The 17706-nt window shown below is 43.5% G+C and overlaps 1 protein-coding gene across 2 annotated transcripts in view; it reads left to right on the top strand.

Moving 5' to 3' along the window:
* The first annotated feature begins 1989 nt into the window (after positions 1-1989).
* The window catches only part of OTOP1 (otopetrin 1), a 141889-nt gene continuing 126172 nt past the window's right edge, over positions 1990-17706 (top strand). The window contains exons 1-2 of one of the 2 annotated variants that reach the window (XM_086964532.1): positions 1990-2124; positions 2717-3119. In XM_086964532.1, the coding sequence (XP_086820658.1) occupies positions 2747-3119 (373 nt within the window). In that variant the 5' untranslated portion in view covers positions 1990-2124; positions 2717-2746. Of the gene's footprint in view, positions 2125-2304; positions 2377-2716; positions 3120-17706 lie in introns of those variants that run through there. The other variant, XM_086964531.1, reaches the window with a different exon arrangement.

Genomic DNA, 17706 nt, shown 5'->3' with positions numbered 1-17706 from the left:
GTCTGCCACATGATGTGGTACTCCCCACTCTAAACAGCAAGAGAGGTTCCAAGGACCCACAGTTGATCTGAAAGAAGCTCAGCCATCCATCAATGAAGAGCTAGAGTGCGGTTCTGGATTCTGCCAGCCGTCAGTAGCCTCTTTAAGTGCTGGTCTTCATGGCAGCTCTGTACTTGTCATGGGAAGTAGACCCCATTGCCAAAAATTAGTTAGGCCCGCACACAAAGAAAGAGAGAGAGAGAGACTGAGAAAGAGGGGGAGAGAGAGAGAGAGAGAAAGGGAGACAGAGAGAGAGAGAGAGAGAGAGAGAGAGAGAGAGAGAGTCTGTGTGTGTACCTGGTAGGCAGAGAAAGGGACAATAAAAGAGGAAAGTATGTGAATATAGAAAGAAACAGCAAGTGGAAGAGCAAATAGGTAAAGTGAAGTAGAGAAGAAAGCACATTTTGTATAAGATAGACATTGGGAAGGGAGGGAAAAGAGAGACAAAGACAGAGAGAAACAAAGAGAGAAGAGACAAAGGAAGATATGCTGGAAAACAGAGAGGAGCTTTACCGAGAGAGATGGAGCATTGGAGACATTAAACTGCAGAGACAGAGAAAAAGAGAAGCGAGAGGAGTAAAGAGACAGAGGGAGAGACTAACTGCCAACTGATAAGTAGACAGAGATGGGAGCGGTGAAAGGGACATCTGAAAGTTATTGAATGAGTGAGCAAAAAAACAAATCTGCAAACGAGTAAAGATAGAGGAAGGTGGAGAGATATAAAGTGAATAAGAGGAAGGCAGAGCCTAGCAGGGTGAGAGAAAGGCAGGTAAATAGAAAGAAAGAATCAGAGACAGATTTCTAGAGAGTGAAAGAAAAACAGAGAGAACGAGGCGAAAGATGTAGGGAGCAAGAGGGGGGAAGGGAAAGAGAAGCCAAAAGAAAGGTAAAAGTAGACTCTTGAAATGTATAGGTGCGTGCAAAGTAGAAATTCTCCTATAAAAACACGCATTTGCACACAGCACATCATGCGGGTGAGAAATATCACATTTAAATTAGCATTCACCTCTGTTCGAATGTGATTTCCTCAGTAAAGACGTACGCGATGATTTCAGGTTTCATTGCACCACATTCAATTAAATCCTGGGGCCCGACATTTGTCTTTTTTTTAATTTCAAGATAAATTTTATTAGGGTTTTACATGAGTAAGGTACAGATACAGTAAAGATATCAAGAGAAAAAAACAAGTTCCCGTGGGGGTAACATGAAAGGCAGTTCAAGTCAATAGTTTGGTTTACTGTGGGAGGAAACAGTGTATGCAAGTTACAAATATAAATTGTGGAAACGTGGGTTATAGTGATGTTTGTACAGAGGATTACGGGAAATTGACTGGAATGTTGTCATCCACAGAGAGTTACCCCTGCCAATCCTGTGGTTTGAGAAAGGAAAGAAAGTACATTATTGATAGAAGAACAGGTCGAAGATAGACCAGGTAGGAGAGTGGGAGAAGAGGCGGTGTTACCTTAAATTTCAGGTGTTGTCCGTACACGTACATTCACGACCAAGTCTAACTTTTATTAGTAAAAGAAGCTACTTTCTGGAGCGATGCGCACCTCTAATGTGAATAATAAACCATAGTTGCGCCTGCGGGTGGTCGGGTTAGGGACGCAGGTGGCCACAGAGAGAAGGCGCACCGGACGTGCTGCCCTTGAACTCTCGACACTGAATGCAACATCACCCCTCATCCGCTGTTCCGCCTCTGACATCGAAGAGTTTTTAAGGATTTGAGCTGAAAAGTCGCTTTATCCCTCCTGGCGTGAAACCTACACAAGTGTTGTCGCGCGCTCGGCCCGGCTCGCAGAGTGCTTACGTTGTGTGGATTAAGAGTCTGTGGTGACTCCGAACCTTCCTTTCAAAGGGGTTTCCGTGGCTCTGAACTTTCGGCGCAGACTGTGAGAAACCCTGGAGAGAATAGACCTTTTGTCTCGGCTCCTCTCTCCCTGCTGAATAAAGTACACCCTTTCTGCACGGACCTGGGTGACTCGAGGCTTTTTTTGTCAGACGACCTGATGCGTAGGCTGCTCGCCTCCTCAGACAGAGGACAGCCGCTCGGTGGGTTGGTCGGTGGCACTCGGGAAACCCCAGGTATGTCGGCGGCGTAAGCTGCAGTGAAAGATTGGAGATTTCTTCTTCTAGGTAGGTAGGTGTGTTGCCTTTGAAATCCTGCCCCCCCTGCAGACAGGATGTTGTTGACGTTTTTATTTTGCTGATCGGCTATATAAGGGATCAGTCAGTAATTACTTGAAAAATGCTACAGCTTGAATAACTGAACCGTTTTGCCTGTAGAGTTGCAGTTACGGGCACTCTCGCTGTCTAAGCGAGCTCTTAATGTTCAAGGTGAACACACTTCTGTAGTACAAATACCTTTTAGTATAATTATTGTTTTATTACATCTCCATTCTTTTTTTATAATTTCTCAATTTCTGTTTATGTAGTGTTTTTAGTGATGGGATACTATTTTTTTCTCATCACTACCGTACTAGAATTACAGTTTGAAACTTTAGATTTTTTTTTCAAAATTAATGCTACATGACCTAAAACGAACTCAACTATGGAACACCATTTAGTTACTTGGGCTTCTTCTAGTGTTATTTCTTTATAGGACCATTTAAATCCTATTCCGTGTTGTCTTTCTGAGAACTTCTCTTTTTGACTACTTCTGTCTCATTTATTTCAGACCTTCAGCCTAAACAAAAGCTTCGCCAGCATGGGTGAGGACAATAGGCTGGAAGTCTTGTCGGTGGACACGCATTCCATGACCGAGTCCATCTCGCCCTCCAGCCCAAGGGTGAAGCAGCTCGAACGGATACCTCACTTCGATGCACCTGAAACCTGCCCACAGAAAAACTCAGAGATTCTGAGCAGCCAGTATGGCTTCAATATCTTTCTGGCCGGCATTCTGCTCATGTTTGCGTGGGCAATCCATGCCATGGGGATCAGCGAGAAGGACCTGCTGGCCTACCTCATCACGCTCATGCTGATACAACTCATCTGGATGCTGTGGTATGTTTTCAGAAGCTACTGCCAGCGACGGCAGACCAAGGAGAAGGACACCCATGCCGGAGCACGCTGGTTGAGATGTGAGTAAACTCAACGAATGAGTAAAGCAACATGCATGTTTCCTTTATGTTTAACGTATTTGGTAGTTGAAGACATTCTGTAGATGGGGTGGTGCAATTTGTTGGGTTAAGAAGTAGCTCAACCCGGCTTTAGTTCTGCACTGGGCAACCTTTAGTTACTATACCTTACTTTCCTATTTTGTCTGTATTTTTGCCTTCTCGGAACCTATGATAACGCTTGTTTAGTGTAGTAATATTATCTCACACATCTCTGGTCAAATTTGGGGTTTGTTAAAATACACCACTCTCCTATGTACCAAACATCAGTTAGTGAGCTTTACAAATTATATGTGTCTCTACCCTATAATGGAATCTGAAAACTATTGTCTTAAGCAGAGTGCTGGCATAACATGTATATTGTATTACTTCAGAGTTATTGCGTTAGTCATTCCAGGCATTACAAGGCATAACTCCACTAGGATAGCGTATAGCATTCATTTTTTTCTATCCAAGTGTTTATGAGCATCGGATCACATAAACCTGGTTAATGGTGCATATATCACCAATGCACAAGAGAAGCTGTTATATGGTTGTTGTGACTCTGGTTGTTGCTATGCACCCTTTTCTTAGTATCACCTTCCCTGCTGCTCAGCCAGGATGACTCCTTCCCATACAATATTTATTTTTTAGTTATTGAAACAAGCAAATTGGAAGAAAAGCTCTGTAAATCTGACACATCTGTGCATTTTTAATTTGATGGCTGGTTGACTTTGTAACTCAAGCAGATAAATTTTGCTTCAAATTTTATTATAAATCGATTGTTCATTTGTTGACACACTGTTTTACAATACTCTAGCTGTTTAAAAGATCAGTTGTCAAAGAACTGTCACCTTTTTCGCTTTGAGTGAAAAAGAAATAAACCTCATAATATGTCATACAACTCAAGAGCTTTAAAGCAGTTGCGTCTTCTTGTCCTTACTACTAATAGGATGATCCCAAAATGTCCATCTGCTTTGAACAGCAAGTAAGAAGGAAATGTATTAATACCTCAAAGGGATTTCATTTTCAGAAGATGTCCCAAAGAATGGCACATACAAATAAATCTCGTTTAGTTCAAAGTACTGCCTGCCAGATAGCTCAAAACCTGTGCATAAATTACGAAATTACAGTTACCAGCAAAAAATTCCATGGATTGCCAGTGGCATTTAGGATTTCTTTAAATATTCCTTGCTTGGTCCATAATTCTATCTTAGAAGAGGTTTCATTTACCTTTTCCCTGTCTTAAATAATAGACTGCTTGCTGACGGTAAAGATGTTCAGCAGACCTAAAGTTCTTGGAACTTAGTGAAGAACTGAGTGAGACATGAGATTGTCTCTCTAGCGCCCAAAATTCCCAATAAAATCCCCAGCTTTTGGTGATGAATTGCGTCCCGCTCTTTCTGGAGAAAATTAAAAAAATGATTTTTCTGCAAAAAATAGTTTCTGTGAACACATCTGAGTGTTGTACCTTCTGTCAAGGCTGGACTTGTCAACAGTTTTTTTTCTTATATTTGGGATCTTCTTGTTCAGAATTTGATGGAAAGTCCCTGGATCACACCTAGATGATATTTGGTTCATGAAAGCACTTTAAAAATGTATACACTCACTTACTCACTTCCTCCTTCGCTCCTTTGACAACGTACATTTGTAAATTGATAAAATCAAATTGCCAAACAAAAATTGGTCCTAAAATGGCACTACTCTACAAAAAGGACTTCCTGGTGCTTGACCGCTGGAACTTATCATTTAAAATAGGTCTTGCCACAGTTAGGTGCTGATTGATGTCTTGAATAGTTAAAGAGCTGTAGTAGCCACTTTAGTGTTTGGTTGTAAATGAAAGATTTCCACTAGAACTTTAAAGTAATATGCCGTTTAGTTTTGGCTGGACATGTAGTAGCATTTGTTGACATCTCCTCGTATACAACGGACCATAACACCGTAACAGCAAAAGAACACAACTAACAAAGATTAGGGAACCACAAAACAATAAAAATCAGAATAGAACACAAAAACCCAACGCAGTAATGCAACACAAAAGCATAACACAAAAAACAGAACTCATTACACCAAAACAAAAAGCTGCTCAACAAATATGCACAAACCTTGTTGTCACATATTCTCACCAACAAACTAAGAAAACCAATTATAAACAAAACCTTTGCAGAACACAATGTAGTAATGCAACACAAGAACACAAATGCGTAAATACAACAGAACGCATCATCACCAGAACACAAAGGAAATAAACAAATATGCTCTAACATTCTTGTCACACATTTCCACCTCTGGAAATCTGCTGTTGTAATCCAGTGGTAAAGTTATTTGCACCAACTTTCTGTTTCAAGCTTTTTGAAGCAGCACGCCTGCTGTTTCATTTAGCCCTCCACAAACGTATTGGATAAGTAAATAACTTAATACATTAATAAACTTGAGTGGTATCTCTAAAGGATTTTCAACATGTTTTGACACAACTTGTGAAAGCTAGTACTGATTTTAATATTTCAGGAACAATGTATTCGAAAATTCTGTACATCTGGAGTGATGGCTCAGTGAGTTAAAGTCTTGCTACAATTTGGCTCGCAGGACTTGAATCCGAATGTTATACACGTGGGAAACAGTTAAAAAAATAGAGATATGGGTAACATATTGGCATATGCTACTAACTAATTGCTAGCACTACTGGTACCGATTCTCTCTGACCCCTGGCTATAATAACGTGGACATCATAAACGGGGGCATTCAAAGTTGTCCAAGCCCAGAAAATGCAGTCTTGTGACAGATCGCATTTTCTGTGCCTAAAATGAAAGTGAATTATGTCAAATTAAACGATCTTGCCCCAGCTTGTTCTGTAGACACAATTCAAAATCCCCATGTAATTATTCTCCCCTCCCAGGCAATTTAGATGGGTTTATGTTCGCCGCTGCCTTATATTTCCACTTGTCATTCAGTCATTATACCTATTCTGTCTGACGTTTAATATTTAGCGTGCTCTGCGACCTATGCTGCTTTCACTCCGCTCGGCCTTCCGCTCCATCTTTTCGGTCTTGTCCTATCTTTCTGTCGATTGGTAAACAGCCCCCGTCCGCCTTGAAATATACAAGACGAGAGCCGGCGACAAGTCGACTGACAAGAGACCCTATTGTGTAAATTAAACACGCCCGCTGACCCGGGTTACGCACTGTTGAATGATCAAGTCAAAAGTCTCTGGAGGGCAGAGAGTCTGTCAGGGGCCCGAATGTGATCTGAACCAGAGACTGAAAAACACAGCACCGGACTGGCCTTTTATTCCTCCGGGTATTCCCCCGTGAGATGGAGACATTGGAGGCCGGAGTTGACAGTCCAAGGCCGCTGCTAGTGCCTCTGTCACTTTTCCCAGCTCCTCAAGGATAAGTGGAACAAGCAAAGGACACTGACATAACGAAACTTGAGGGGGCCCTCCTGCAAAGTACATAGAGGGGCCATTGGCTCCCGACTGTGCACAGTGCCAGAGGTGCCCATCAGAGCTCGTCCGTGCCAGAGGTGCCCACCAGAGCTCGTCCGTGCCAGAGGTGCCCACCAGAGCGCGCCCCCCCCCTCCCCGCGGGGCTGCAGGGGCTTACGCCACTGGCACAGGGAGGATTCAAGAGTCAGAGAGAGAGAGATTGAGTCAAAGAGCTCAGAGGGGAATAAAAGAGAGAGGAGAATGGAAGGAAAAGAGTGACAGAACGAGGGGAAGAAGGGAGCGGGGCTGGTTTGATCATTTTTGCCAGGGTTGCTTTTGCTTCCCCAGTCTGAAGAGCCTGGACCTCTGGCAGTGCAGCACATTAGGTTTATAAAATGATTTATTGATTTATGTCAATTGATTACATTGAGTATTTTGTTGTATGAAAACACAACAAAACATTGGAACACAACATCCTATTATACACATGTTTGAACAGGCACAGTTGACATGATGTGCTGGCTTCATTATACTTCCAAGCTCACAATAGGTTAACAAAGCTAAGGGGCCTGTCAATGATGCCCAATGAAAATAGGCACGCTCAAGTAGTGACGTCACTATGCTCGAGTATGCAGAGTCACTGGAACGCCGCCATGATTATTTAGAATGCTGCGGCCGGGACCACAACTTCGCCAGGATCCTACTTAGGGCTGCAACAGGTGAAAATGCAGGCAGACCACCTTGATGAAGTAAGTGTCATGGGGGAGGACCTTAGAAGGACCTAAACGCTCTTCTAATATGGCCAGGATGATTAACAGATTATGTGCTGGTCCATACAATTTTTTGACATTCTTCTCTCCACAGAGTGTGGCAATAGGCACCGCCTCTCACCGGGATCCATATTTTTCATAACATTAATCACAACTATAGTAGGTGTCACATATCCCCACTTGCTCAATACGTTGATGTAAAGGGATGCTTTAGTAAAGATGGCCCAAAGGTTTTTTCCTCAAAACCATATATGACACAACCTGAAATAAATCCTTAGAGCACTGTCTCTGGTAGTTAGAGAACTCACAGTTCTTTGCCTGATTGTGAGACTTTGATGGATGATTGTGTAGTTCAACCTCTGAAAGTACGCTCACAGTCACTATGAACCACACAGGACTTGCATGAGCACTGATGTCATTTGATCATGCTCACGCTTAAAAAATATATTTGGGTTTCAATATAGTAATTCAGGCGCACTGAACTTTTTTTCCGACACACATTTTTGTGAATGTGAAAGAGCAATCACATGGGGCTATAAACTCAGCATGAGCGTCGAGCCGAGGAAAAACCTCTAGCTAGTTGCATGAGGACGTTGGTACATTCAAAACACACTCTGCGAATAAACTCTGCATTCACTGTAAATCATTTATGTTGTAGTAAACTATTTTGTATGTCTCTTTTTCTTTCAAATATTCCGCTTCAGGGGTAATTCGTAAGTTTCGAATATGCCCCTGTACATACACACCTTAGGAAGTGTGCTTTTCATTGCACTTGTTCAGGGTTGCTGCCGGCCTTGACAGCACTGGTCCTGAAGAAAGCCAACTTACACACATGAATTGGCTGAAACATGTAGAACATTCCTGGATGTGTGAGATCATTTTTCTCGGTTACATCCACTATTGTTTTTAATCTTACCTCACTATTACATTTATCCTGATTAGTAGGGTTATCCTGAAGGTAATTTTAATATGTCACATTCCCAAAATTCACTTTCTCACAAAAAAAATCCAGCTCGTCTGTAATCAGGCACCGCAGCACACCTAGGAGGCACCTGGCACCCTCGGTGGAAACCCAATGATGAGGCATGCCACCAACTAGGTTGGTGGTTGAGGAATCTTTAAAAAAAAGCACATTTTTGTTTCCAGAGAGGCTACTATATACACACTGGATGCTAGTTGAATGATATGGTAGCCAGCTTGTTCTTGTTTGCTATAGGTATCAAGGGGAAAAAGGTGAACACTTTTTTCCTCACTCACTTTTTTTGTTTAGAACACAACATAAAAACCCATGTGTCAAAGTCATTGGCAAAATTCACAAATGGCAATAGTTTGGATCAGTTTTATGCTAGGATTCCCGCACCACCTCCTTGGATTGATTCAGTGTTCCTGCTTCAGGTTTCCCCATCTAAACACTACACACTTGGAGGCAGGTCTCTGCACTGTGTGCAGTCCCTCTAGACCAAGTTACCTCCTATCAGTTGTCCCCATATTTTTGCACATTTATGAGGCCATCACCCTGCTTTGAATGAGTTCTTCAACCTATTCTACATTGAATGCCTGCATTCATACCATTTAGACATTTGCCTCCCCCTCCAGCAACATATTATATATTTCCTGGCCACCGCCAGTGCCCTGTTCCATGGAAGGATTGAATTCTCTCCATATTCCCAGCATAACGATTTGGGAGGTAAGTGCTATTGACTTGCCTATGGCTTTTCAGAGTTTACACGGTATATCTGACCTGAACTTCCGGACTATCGGGTACTCCTGGCAGTGTGCAATAGCGTGCCCCTTTGACCACACCCTCTCAAACATTTGCTGGTGGCTATCCTGCCCATGGAAATAACCTGGTCTTATCATAGTAAGCTCAATAGAAGCATTTCACCTGGATTAGCTTGAATCCAGCTCAATTTGCTATCTCATTGGCATATCTGCAGGCTGCAACCCAGTTATCATCATCAAGTCTACCTAGTCCCATTCACATTTCTTTCTGAGAGCATGTATTGGGGCCTGACTATAATTAAGTAGCGTAATGTAAATATAAAATACGACATGTCAATTGGGGGCCCCGGGACCCTGAACTCCAGCGGGTTCTTTTCCGCTATAGCTATAGATGGGCTGATACAGCATAATAAAATGGCTGTAATCTCTAGGTATCATAGAAATTGACTCCTCATCAGTTTATAGTGCTCCTGTAGTTCCACAAAGGTGCTCATCTCCTCCACAGTTTATATAGCCCCCATTTGGAGATGCCCATCAAGCCCTATTTCTGGTAGCCTTCTACTTTTCACAAGTCCGCCAGGGCTTCCATATCCCAAACCAGTGTTTCTATGGTCACTTTATCTTTCTATCCCTATTTGTGGAATGCCTTCCTCCATACCTTAATCATCAATGCTGACAGGGTCAGGAGGTCTACAAGCTTCCCTCTACCTTATAATTGATTAACATAGCCCCATGGGTCCATAGCCCTTCTGTCTGCCATTAAGGTTGGCTTTCGTTCAGCAGCAATGACAAGACATTAACTACTAGCCATTGTATTGTTTCCACAAGCAAAAGGAAGGGCGAGAGGTGTGGGAAACCCATCTCAATACTTCCCAGAAGGAATCTGACCCCCTGGGGAGAACCTGTAGCCTGAACGGAAAGAATAACCTATCCCGAGAGACCTGCTGAAACTCTCTAGGTGGCATGGGGCCAGATGACCCTTTGAGAAGGATTCTGCCAAACACAAAGAGAGTACTCGTCTTTGGCGACTTATCATACCAGGCTAAAGTCCATTCATACCAGAGGGTTACACACAGGATAATTTAGTGACATTTGTGGTTTATCCTGAGAAGGATTGCGGCTGTTGTTTCTTAAGGGCTCCCCCAACAACCCAAATACTCACATAGATCATGAGCTAAGGTGAAAAGGAATGGGCTGTACCACAGGGGTCCACCAATATCCTGGTTGCTCCATGCTTTGGGTCCCTAGTCTAGTTCCACTGGAGCCAGGCTGCAGTCACACAAGAGCTTTAAGAGCAAGGAAATACCAATGATATAAAAGTGGCATTTCTAAAATAGTGTTAAATTCACTTTACCCAATAAAGAGGATTTATCATTGCCATTGCAATGATATAAAGCATGACAGCACTACTCCTTTTCAATCAGGAATTACGGCTTGAAAAGTCTATAAGGAATTCCCAATGTTAATCAATGAGAGAAGTCGGAATCACAGATGTGAAAAACGAATTTATGAGTTTTTATCTTCCAGGTCATGCAAGTAAATGTTGTACCTTTTACTTACACAGCACCCTGCCCTAGGGGCTAAGAAGGGCCTACCTTAGGGGTGACCTATGCGTATTAATAAGGGGGGTTTAAGGCATGGCAGGGTTTTTTGTAATGCCAAATCGACATGGCAGCAAAACAGCATACACCAGAGCCTGTGTATGCAGTTTTACTGCCATGTCAATTTGGCAGTGGTAGGCCTGAGACATATGTAAAGGCTACTTAAGTGGATGACACAAGCAGGGCTGCAGGCCCACTAGCAGCATGTAATTTATAGGCCCTGGGCCCATGTAATAGAGACTTATAAGTATATTAATTATGCCAATTGTGGATAAGCCAATGTTACCGTGTTTAGAGGAGAGAACACATGCACTTTAGTACTGGTTAGCAGTAGTGAAGTGCTCAAAGTCCTAAGTCAATAAAGGAAGGTCATAAAAAGGGGAGGAGGAAGGCAAAAAGTTTGGGATGACCCTACAGAGTTTGCCATTTTCAAACAGTATAGGCAAATATACATTTACTTTTCGCAAAACCACCTCCTTTCTTTTTTTCTGAGCATTGATAGTCAAACCCACATTTTTCTGCTTCCCCTTTCCTCTCTGTTCATCTTCCACTCTTTGTTTGTTGAGCTGATAGTAGGATTGGAGTTTATAAGAGAATGGATGCCAGTGTGTCCTTGCTGGGCCAAAGTACACAGAATCCCCCTTCGTATTTCTTGTGAACAGTGTACTTGTTCTTAGGCTAGGGGTGTGAATTGTCAGTTGGGGATTATGAAGCCAGACACTCTCATGACATTTTCCTTCCTCTCCTCTGTATTCAGTTAACTGACCCAAGAGGAAAGTGTTGTGTGATTGGTGCATTTACATGCAAATGTAATGGATCAGTCCCATCTTTCCATTCCCCCTACTTGGTTTGAACCTGGGAAGATGTGCAGAGTATTTGTTTTTTTACCTCTTCCCTTGTGTATGAACTGAGCAACCATTCTGATTGTTACAAAACCATAATGAATTTTCTACCTGTGAGCTCTGCAGGGGGCAATGGTGACTCTGGATTTAGGGCCTATCTATCGAAGCCTTCCAACTTCTCTAAACCTAAGATCAGTTTTTGCTTGCTTCCTAGGCCGATTCGTATGAGCACATTCCTAGTCAAAGAACCTTGTTTGCCACTCTGCTGATGAGTTGAAAAGGAGTTAAATGAGTGCCTGACCTTTTATTGTGTGAGGCTATTCTAAAATATCCAGGGGCGGCTCCTCTGCAATGGTGGATGAGCGTCCTCCCACTGGCTCACATCCAGCAGGTAACAAATAAAATGATTTTCTATCATAGTTTTATTTTTCATTTGATGGCTCTGAGCCAGAGTGTGTTGGCTGGCCGTCTCAGGTCAGCTAAACACACATGCGCATTTAGGCTTCTTCAACCTGGCTGTATTGAACAGCCAGGCTGGAGGAACACCACCGACTCCCTGTCCTGAGCAGAGCAGAGCATTTTTCAGACCTCTCAGGCCAATCCCGATGCTGCTCTCATAGCACGAGAGCACAGTGTTGATTGTAAAGGGAGCCTGTCCCAGTGTCTACTGGAAGGAAAAAACACAGAGGCGAAACTCGATGCTGGAAGCAACCGGCAACTGAAGGTAAGTTCTTTTAAAAAAAAATAATGATTAACCTCCCCTCACTACACCCCCTCCCCCCGCATTCCGGCTCCTGTGCTTCCTCCAGCCTCCCCACCAACCTTTGTTTGTGGTGGCGACCACTGGAAGTGTCCCACTCAAACTAGCTTCAAAGGTGCTGTGTGGATTTGCCCATATGCTTCACATGAGAATATCTGGAAGTAAAAAGATAATGATCATCTTTTTACACTGCAGCATGTGGGTTGCATGTAAAAATGTGGTCAAATATAAACTGCCGAGAGATTCACTGTTCAGGTTGCCAAACATCTTGTTATCTGCAGCTTTCTTGATATGGTTGTTTCTCATGTCTGTCTTTGCTTCTTGTAAAGCCTTCATGGGTGAATTTAGTCAACTTTTTAAAAACCATTATAGTATTTAAACTACTCGAATTGACTCAATTAGGTGTCTGGGCTTCCATCTTCCTTTCAGATTCCATCGAAGACTTCTCATAGATTCAGTACTGCAAGTATTTTGCCATGGATCAGAGCAAAGGTTTAAATTCCCTAAGCAAGATTTTAGCCTATTTATGTCTGTTCTCCTAGGTACAAGATATGTTCCATATTACAATCATCTGCGGAATCTATTCACTCCTGCTCTGACCAGTTAGTGTTTCAATTTAAATTTACAATCATCATCTGTCTCTTGTTTGTGACAGGGTGAGGGGCTGAAAACATTCTATATTGTATTTCAGTAAAAAGAATTGTGATTGGTCTGTTGGTTTACGAAAGTGGCCACTGCATTTGATTCTGAAACTTGCATCATGGCCCGTATGTTAAAGTCACCTCAAACATTTATCAATGAATTGACTCATCGAGACCCCCAAGTACAGTCAGTGTTTTACAGGTACATTCATATTTTTGTATGATTGTAATAGTTAGTGAATCAGCCATTCAACAGATCGACAGTTTTAAAAGGGTTGGGTAAAATAAAAGGATTTGTGAAGTCTCCCAAATGCAACTAAGCTTTATTAATAGCGCATGATGCATCTTATTAAGAAAAACAATACATAAGCAGGGAAGCGTCTAGCAGGTATGGGATTACCATCTTGACGTCCGTTTGTGAAATAATGCAATACAAAATTACAAGAAAACGATTAGAGGATGTCGTGAAAGCAAGGGGCCAGGAGTGAGAGAGCGTGTCATAAAAATCTCAATGAAGTCTCGGTTTGAAGAAAGTGAAGGAAAGGAGAACATTTTGAAAGTGTAATTTTGAAAAAGAGTTTCCTAAACATTAGATAACATTCCATGGTTTAATAAAGTGTTCTAAGGGAGCGTGCAGGAATTTTTCCAAACCTTCATGGTTAGCTGGCACTTCCCTGGACGATTGCACTGAAGTTCGTTCTCCCCAAAGAAATTTTCCCTAGAGCAGTCGACTAAAAATCAGTTAATGGCAGATGGAATGATTATGATGTGCGATTTGACGGCTGTCATTGTTTTTAAAATGTATCAATCGTCTCCATATGCTTCCACTTTAGTCTTTACTTCTCATGTTGTTGTTATGACTTTTAAAGTTACTCATATGTAGTATGACTGAAAATCTTGAAGCATAGGAAAAAAGTTAATTCAAGTCATAGTCTCCGACCTGCACAGCAGAGCTAAACCCTTTGATTACAGAGACCTCACCTGTTCAGACACAGTTCTAGGATGCACCAATCTCATAGACTCGGTAGGCTGTTCTTCATAGGGACAATGTACTGATGAAATGCTAGCGATATAGATCATAAAGTGTCACCACCGTTGTAACGAAACAACTTCCACTGCTGCAAAATGTGATGTGATGACACAATATCATCAACACTTGCCCCCCAAATTAGCATAACTGTCACTCACATTTCAGCTTGAAATGTTATGAATATGCACTGATTTTGTGTCAGAAACATCAGATTTTCATTTGCAATAAAAGCCCTTTTGTCCCTGAAAGATCAGGGTCCTAATTCCATGAAAAGCACTAATTTTACCCACAAAATAAATTTTATTTTTGGCAAATAAACATATATCAATAATTGCTATCAGATGACCAGGTACCCCCGTACTATACCAGTAATTGTCATCATATTTCTAGGTAGCCCACCACATGCAAAATAGTGCTATTGCATTTACATAACATAACTGTCAGGTACCCCCATCATATGCTAATTATAGTCACTATGCACAAGGTACCATTATAATGTGGTAGCCTATGCTGTGCTGTGCCATGATGCTCTCATCCCATTCCAGCCATTGTCTTTGTGTGCACAGGTATCTATTATATTTCAGACATCATGTGGACATATTTCTCTCCCTCATAAGCCAAATTGCTGCCATGTCCCTTTGCACAGAAGCAAATGTGCGCGTGAAAAAACACAGGTAGACCCCACAATGAAACATGGGCTCCTTTGTGTCATACATCCCTTCCACCTGACTGTTTAGCAGCACCTGTTCTGTCTTTGTCATGTCTTTCGGAAGCCACATCAGTTAAGCATCATAAAAACCAAACAATTGCCTGACAAGATAAAGCTGGAGAGACTAAGGATTTCTTTCTGAGAATAGTAATTGACTTAAGTATTTCCGGATGGGGACTCACCTGGTGCGTGATGAGTATGGCTATGGATGTAATGAAGATCAGCAATCTTAGTTATTGGGGCATCTCATAGGATCATAGTCACCTGCAGTTGTGGCTGATTTATTTGTCGTATAAGCTGTATCTTATTTGTCAGAGTACTTCATGCATGATGAGCATTGTTTCTCGTTTCTGATTAACCAACCTCTAGCAAAGTGAGGCAAAGTCTTTCTAATTATCATTGTGTGTATCTATGACCCATGTGGGATTTGCTTCCCTTAGTGGTGGCCCAATTAAGCACTGGAACGCTGTACTTATATGGCTGAGATACCCGCCACCCCCTCTCGACACAATCCCCAAGGATGGGAAACCGGAAACGGTTCTGAACTTTTGGAAGGCGGGAGGGAGTGACCCTCCCGGCCGTATTTATTAAAATATGAAACAAAATCAAAACATTAAAATAACAGTTTCATATTATGTACAATTTCATTTCCACATTACGATGTTTGGCTAACCTTAACATATTTCTAATACAAAGGTTCTCCTAGCCGAACTAACATCCTACAAAACATTCAACTTGAAATTGTACATCCTAACTTTTAAGGGCCAACGGCAAGGTCGTAACCGGTGTCAGATCCCTAAACCAGAAATACCCCCCCCACTTGTGAGGGGCGACCGCACAGAGGCGTACCTCAAGTGCATCTACCAATTTCCCTTGACTTGACGGGGGCCCCAATGAACTCGACGCCATTTAAAGGTCGTCCGAGGACTCGTGTGAGGTGTCTAGAAGGTAGCGTAAACCCCCTCCCCACCCCACACAACTTACCACATCTGCCGTCGCAGGTGTCCTGGCCCCGGGAAATTCCCCAGGAGGGGCCCGTAGCCCCTCCCATCCAGGAAGGGGCCTTGACCGCCTTTCCTTTCCTTTCGGCGGCCCATCCTTAGAAGGGACCGCCTCCCCGTTGAGGGGCCAATGGCCACCTCCCCCGAGCGCTCCCATCCGTAATGGGTGACGCCCCCCCATAGGGATCTTCCAATTACTGCTCACCGATCATGACCTTACCGCCCGACCAAAATAAATACGACAATTTAACTAAAATTACTAAATAACAAAACAACCATAACTATTTCACGTATGATTACTGATCAACACTAGTGCAGAATTACTTTATTTGAAAAAACATACTGTAAATGACCATTCTTTATTGCATACTCAAAATAACACGACAATCATCACAACCTGTAAGAAATAGAGTTACCACATCAAAACTTTATTTAAAACAACTGGCTGTCCTCAGGGTCTGGTGGGTGGGTCGAAATTGGCTCTTCGTTCCGTCTCGAGCTCACGTGCAGCGGGGAGGTGCAGCTTCAGAGCACAGGAACAAGAGGATGCTTTCTTGGCTTGTTGCTCCTTTTATCCGTCTTCGGGTGGGCGTAAACCCGCCTCCGCCTGCCTCCGGGGGCGTGGCCGGCCGCGTCAGTGTCTAGGGCAACCCACTCCAGGGCGGGAAAAGGCGCGCCCCGGCTACGCCGCTTCGGGCATACCAGCCGAGACTCGCCTCCCGCCCAAGATGGCCTCCCGGGGGGATCGGGGTACTCCACCATACGTTCGGGGGGACCGAATGGTCACCCCTTTCCATATGGCTGAGATACCCGCCACCCCCTCTCGACACAATCCCCAAGGATGGGAAACCGGAAACGGTTCTGAACTTTTGGAAGGCGGGAGGGAGTGACCCTCCCGGCCGTATTTATTAAAATATGAAACAAAATCAAAACATTAAAATAACAGTTTCATATTATGTACAATTTCATTTCCACCTTACGATGTTTGGCTAACCTTAACATATTTCTAATACAAAGGTTCTCCTAGCCGAACTAACATCCTACAAAACATTCAACTTGAAATTGTACATCCTAACTTTTAAGGGCCAACGGCAAGGTCGTAACCGGTGTCAGATCCCTAAACCAGAAATACCCCCCCCACTTGTGAGGGGCGACCGCACATAGGTGTACCTCAAGTGCATCTACCAATTTCCCTTGACTTGACGGGGGCCCCAATGAACTCGACGCCATTTAAAGGTCGTCCGAGGACTCGTGTGAGGTGTCTAGAAGGTAGCGTAAACCCCCTCCCCACCCCACACAACTTACCACATCTGCCGTCGCAGGTGTCCTGGCTCCGGGAAATTCCCCAGGAGGGGCCCGTAGCCCCTCCCATCCAGGAAGGGGCCTTGACCGCCTTTCCTTTCCTTTCGGCGGCCCATCCTTAGAAGGGACCGCCTCCCCGTTGAGTGGCCAATGGCCACCTCCCCCGAGCGCTCCCATCCGTAATGGGTGACGCCCCCCCATAGGGATCTTCCAATTACTGCTCACCGATCATGACCTTACCGCCACAGGCCGGATAGTTGACCGGCTATCCGGACCCCCCACAACAACTCCTGCCTAAAGGTCATGTTTTAAACTCTTTAGCCAAGCTATGAGGTCTCCTATGAGTAACTCACTCCCCACCCGGGACAAATGGACCCCAACTCCCAGATACATACTGTCCCCCTTGATACAACCATGCGGAATAGAATGCAGTGTACTTGAACGAAACAATCTACCCAATTTGTTATTTACTTTCTTCACTGAGTGATTCAGAGCAGAAACCGAATTCGCCCCCCGCCACACTTTCCGTGGAATCATATGGGACCATGCAATTGTGCACCCTGGAACTCTTCTCGCCAACCAACTTACTGTGGAGAGCATTGCCTCGAGAAGAAGTCGTCTACCAGTGGCCACCAAATCGTTGCCCCCAAGATGGACTATGATTATAGACGGCGGTGACCTTGTCCGCCCTAACAAACCCTCGAAAAAGGATTGAAACTGGTCAATACAGAGCCGCCCCTTCCGTAGAAGGTCACCCTGTACCCGTATTC

Source organism: Lissotriton vulgaris, chromosome 3_2 (assembly GCF_964263255.1).
Source record: "Lissotriton vulgaris chromosome 3_2, aLisVul1.2, whole genome shotgun sequence".
Classification (NCBI taxonomy): domain Eukaryota; kingdom Metazoa; phylum Chordata; class Amphibia; order Caudata; family Salamandridae; genus Lissotriton; species Lissotriton vulgaris.
This window is presented reverse-complemented; position numbering and strand designations above follow the sequence as displayed.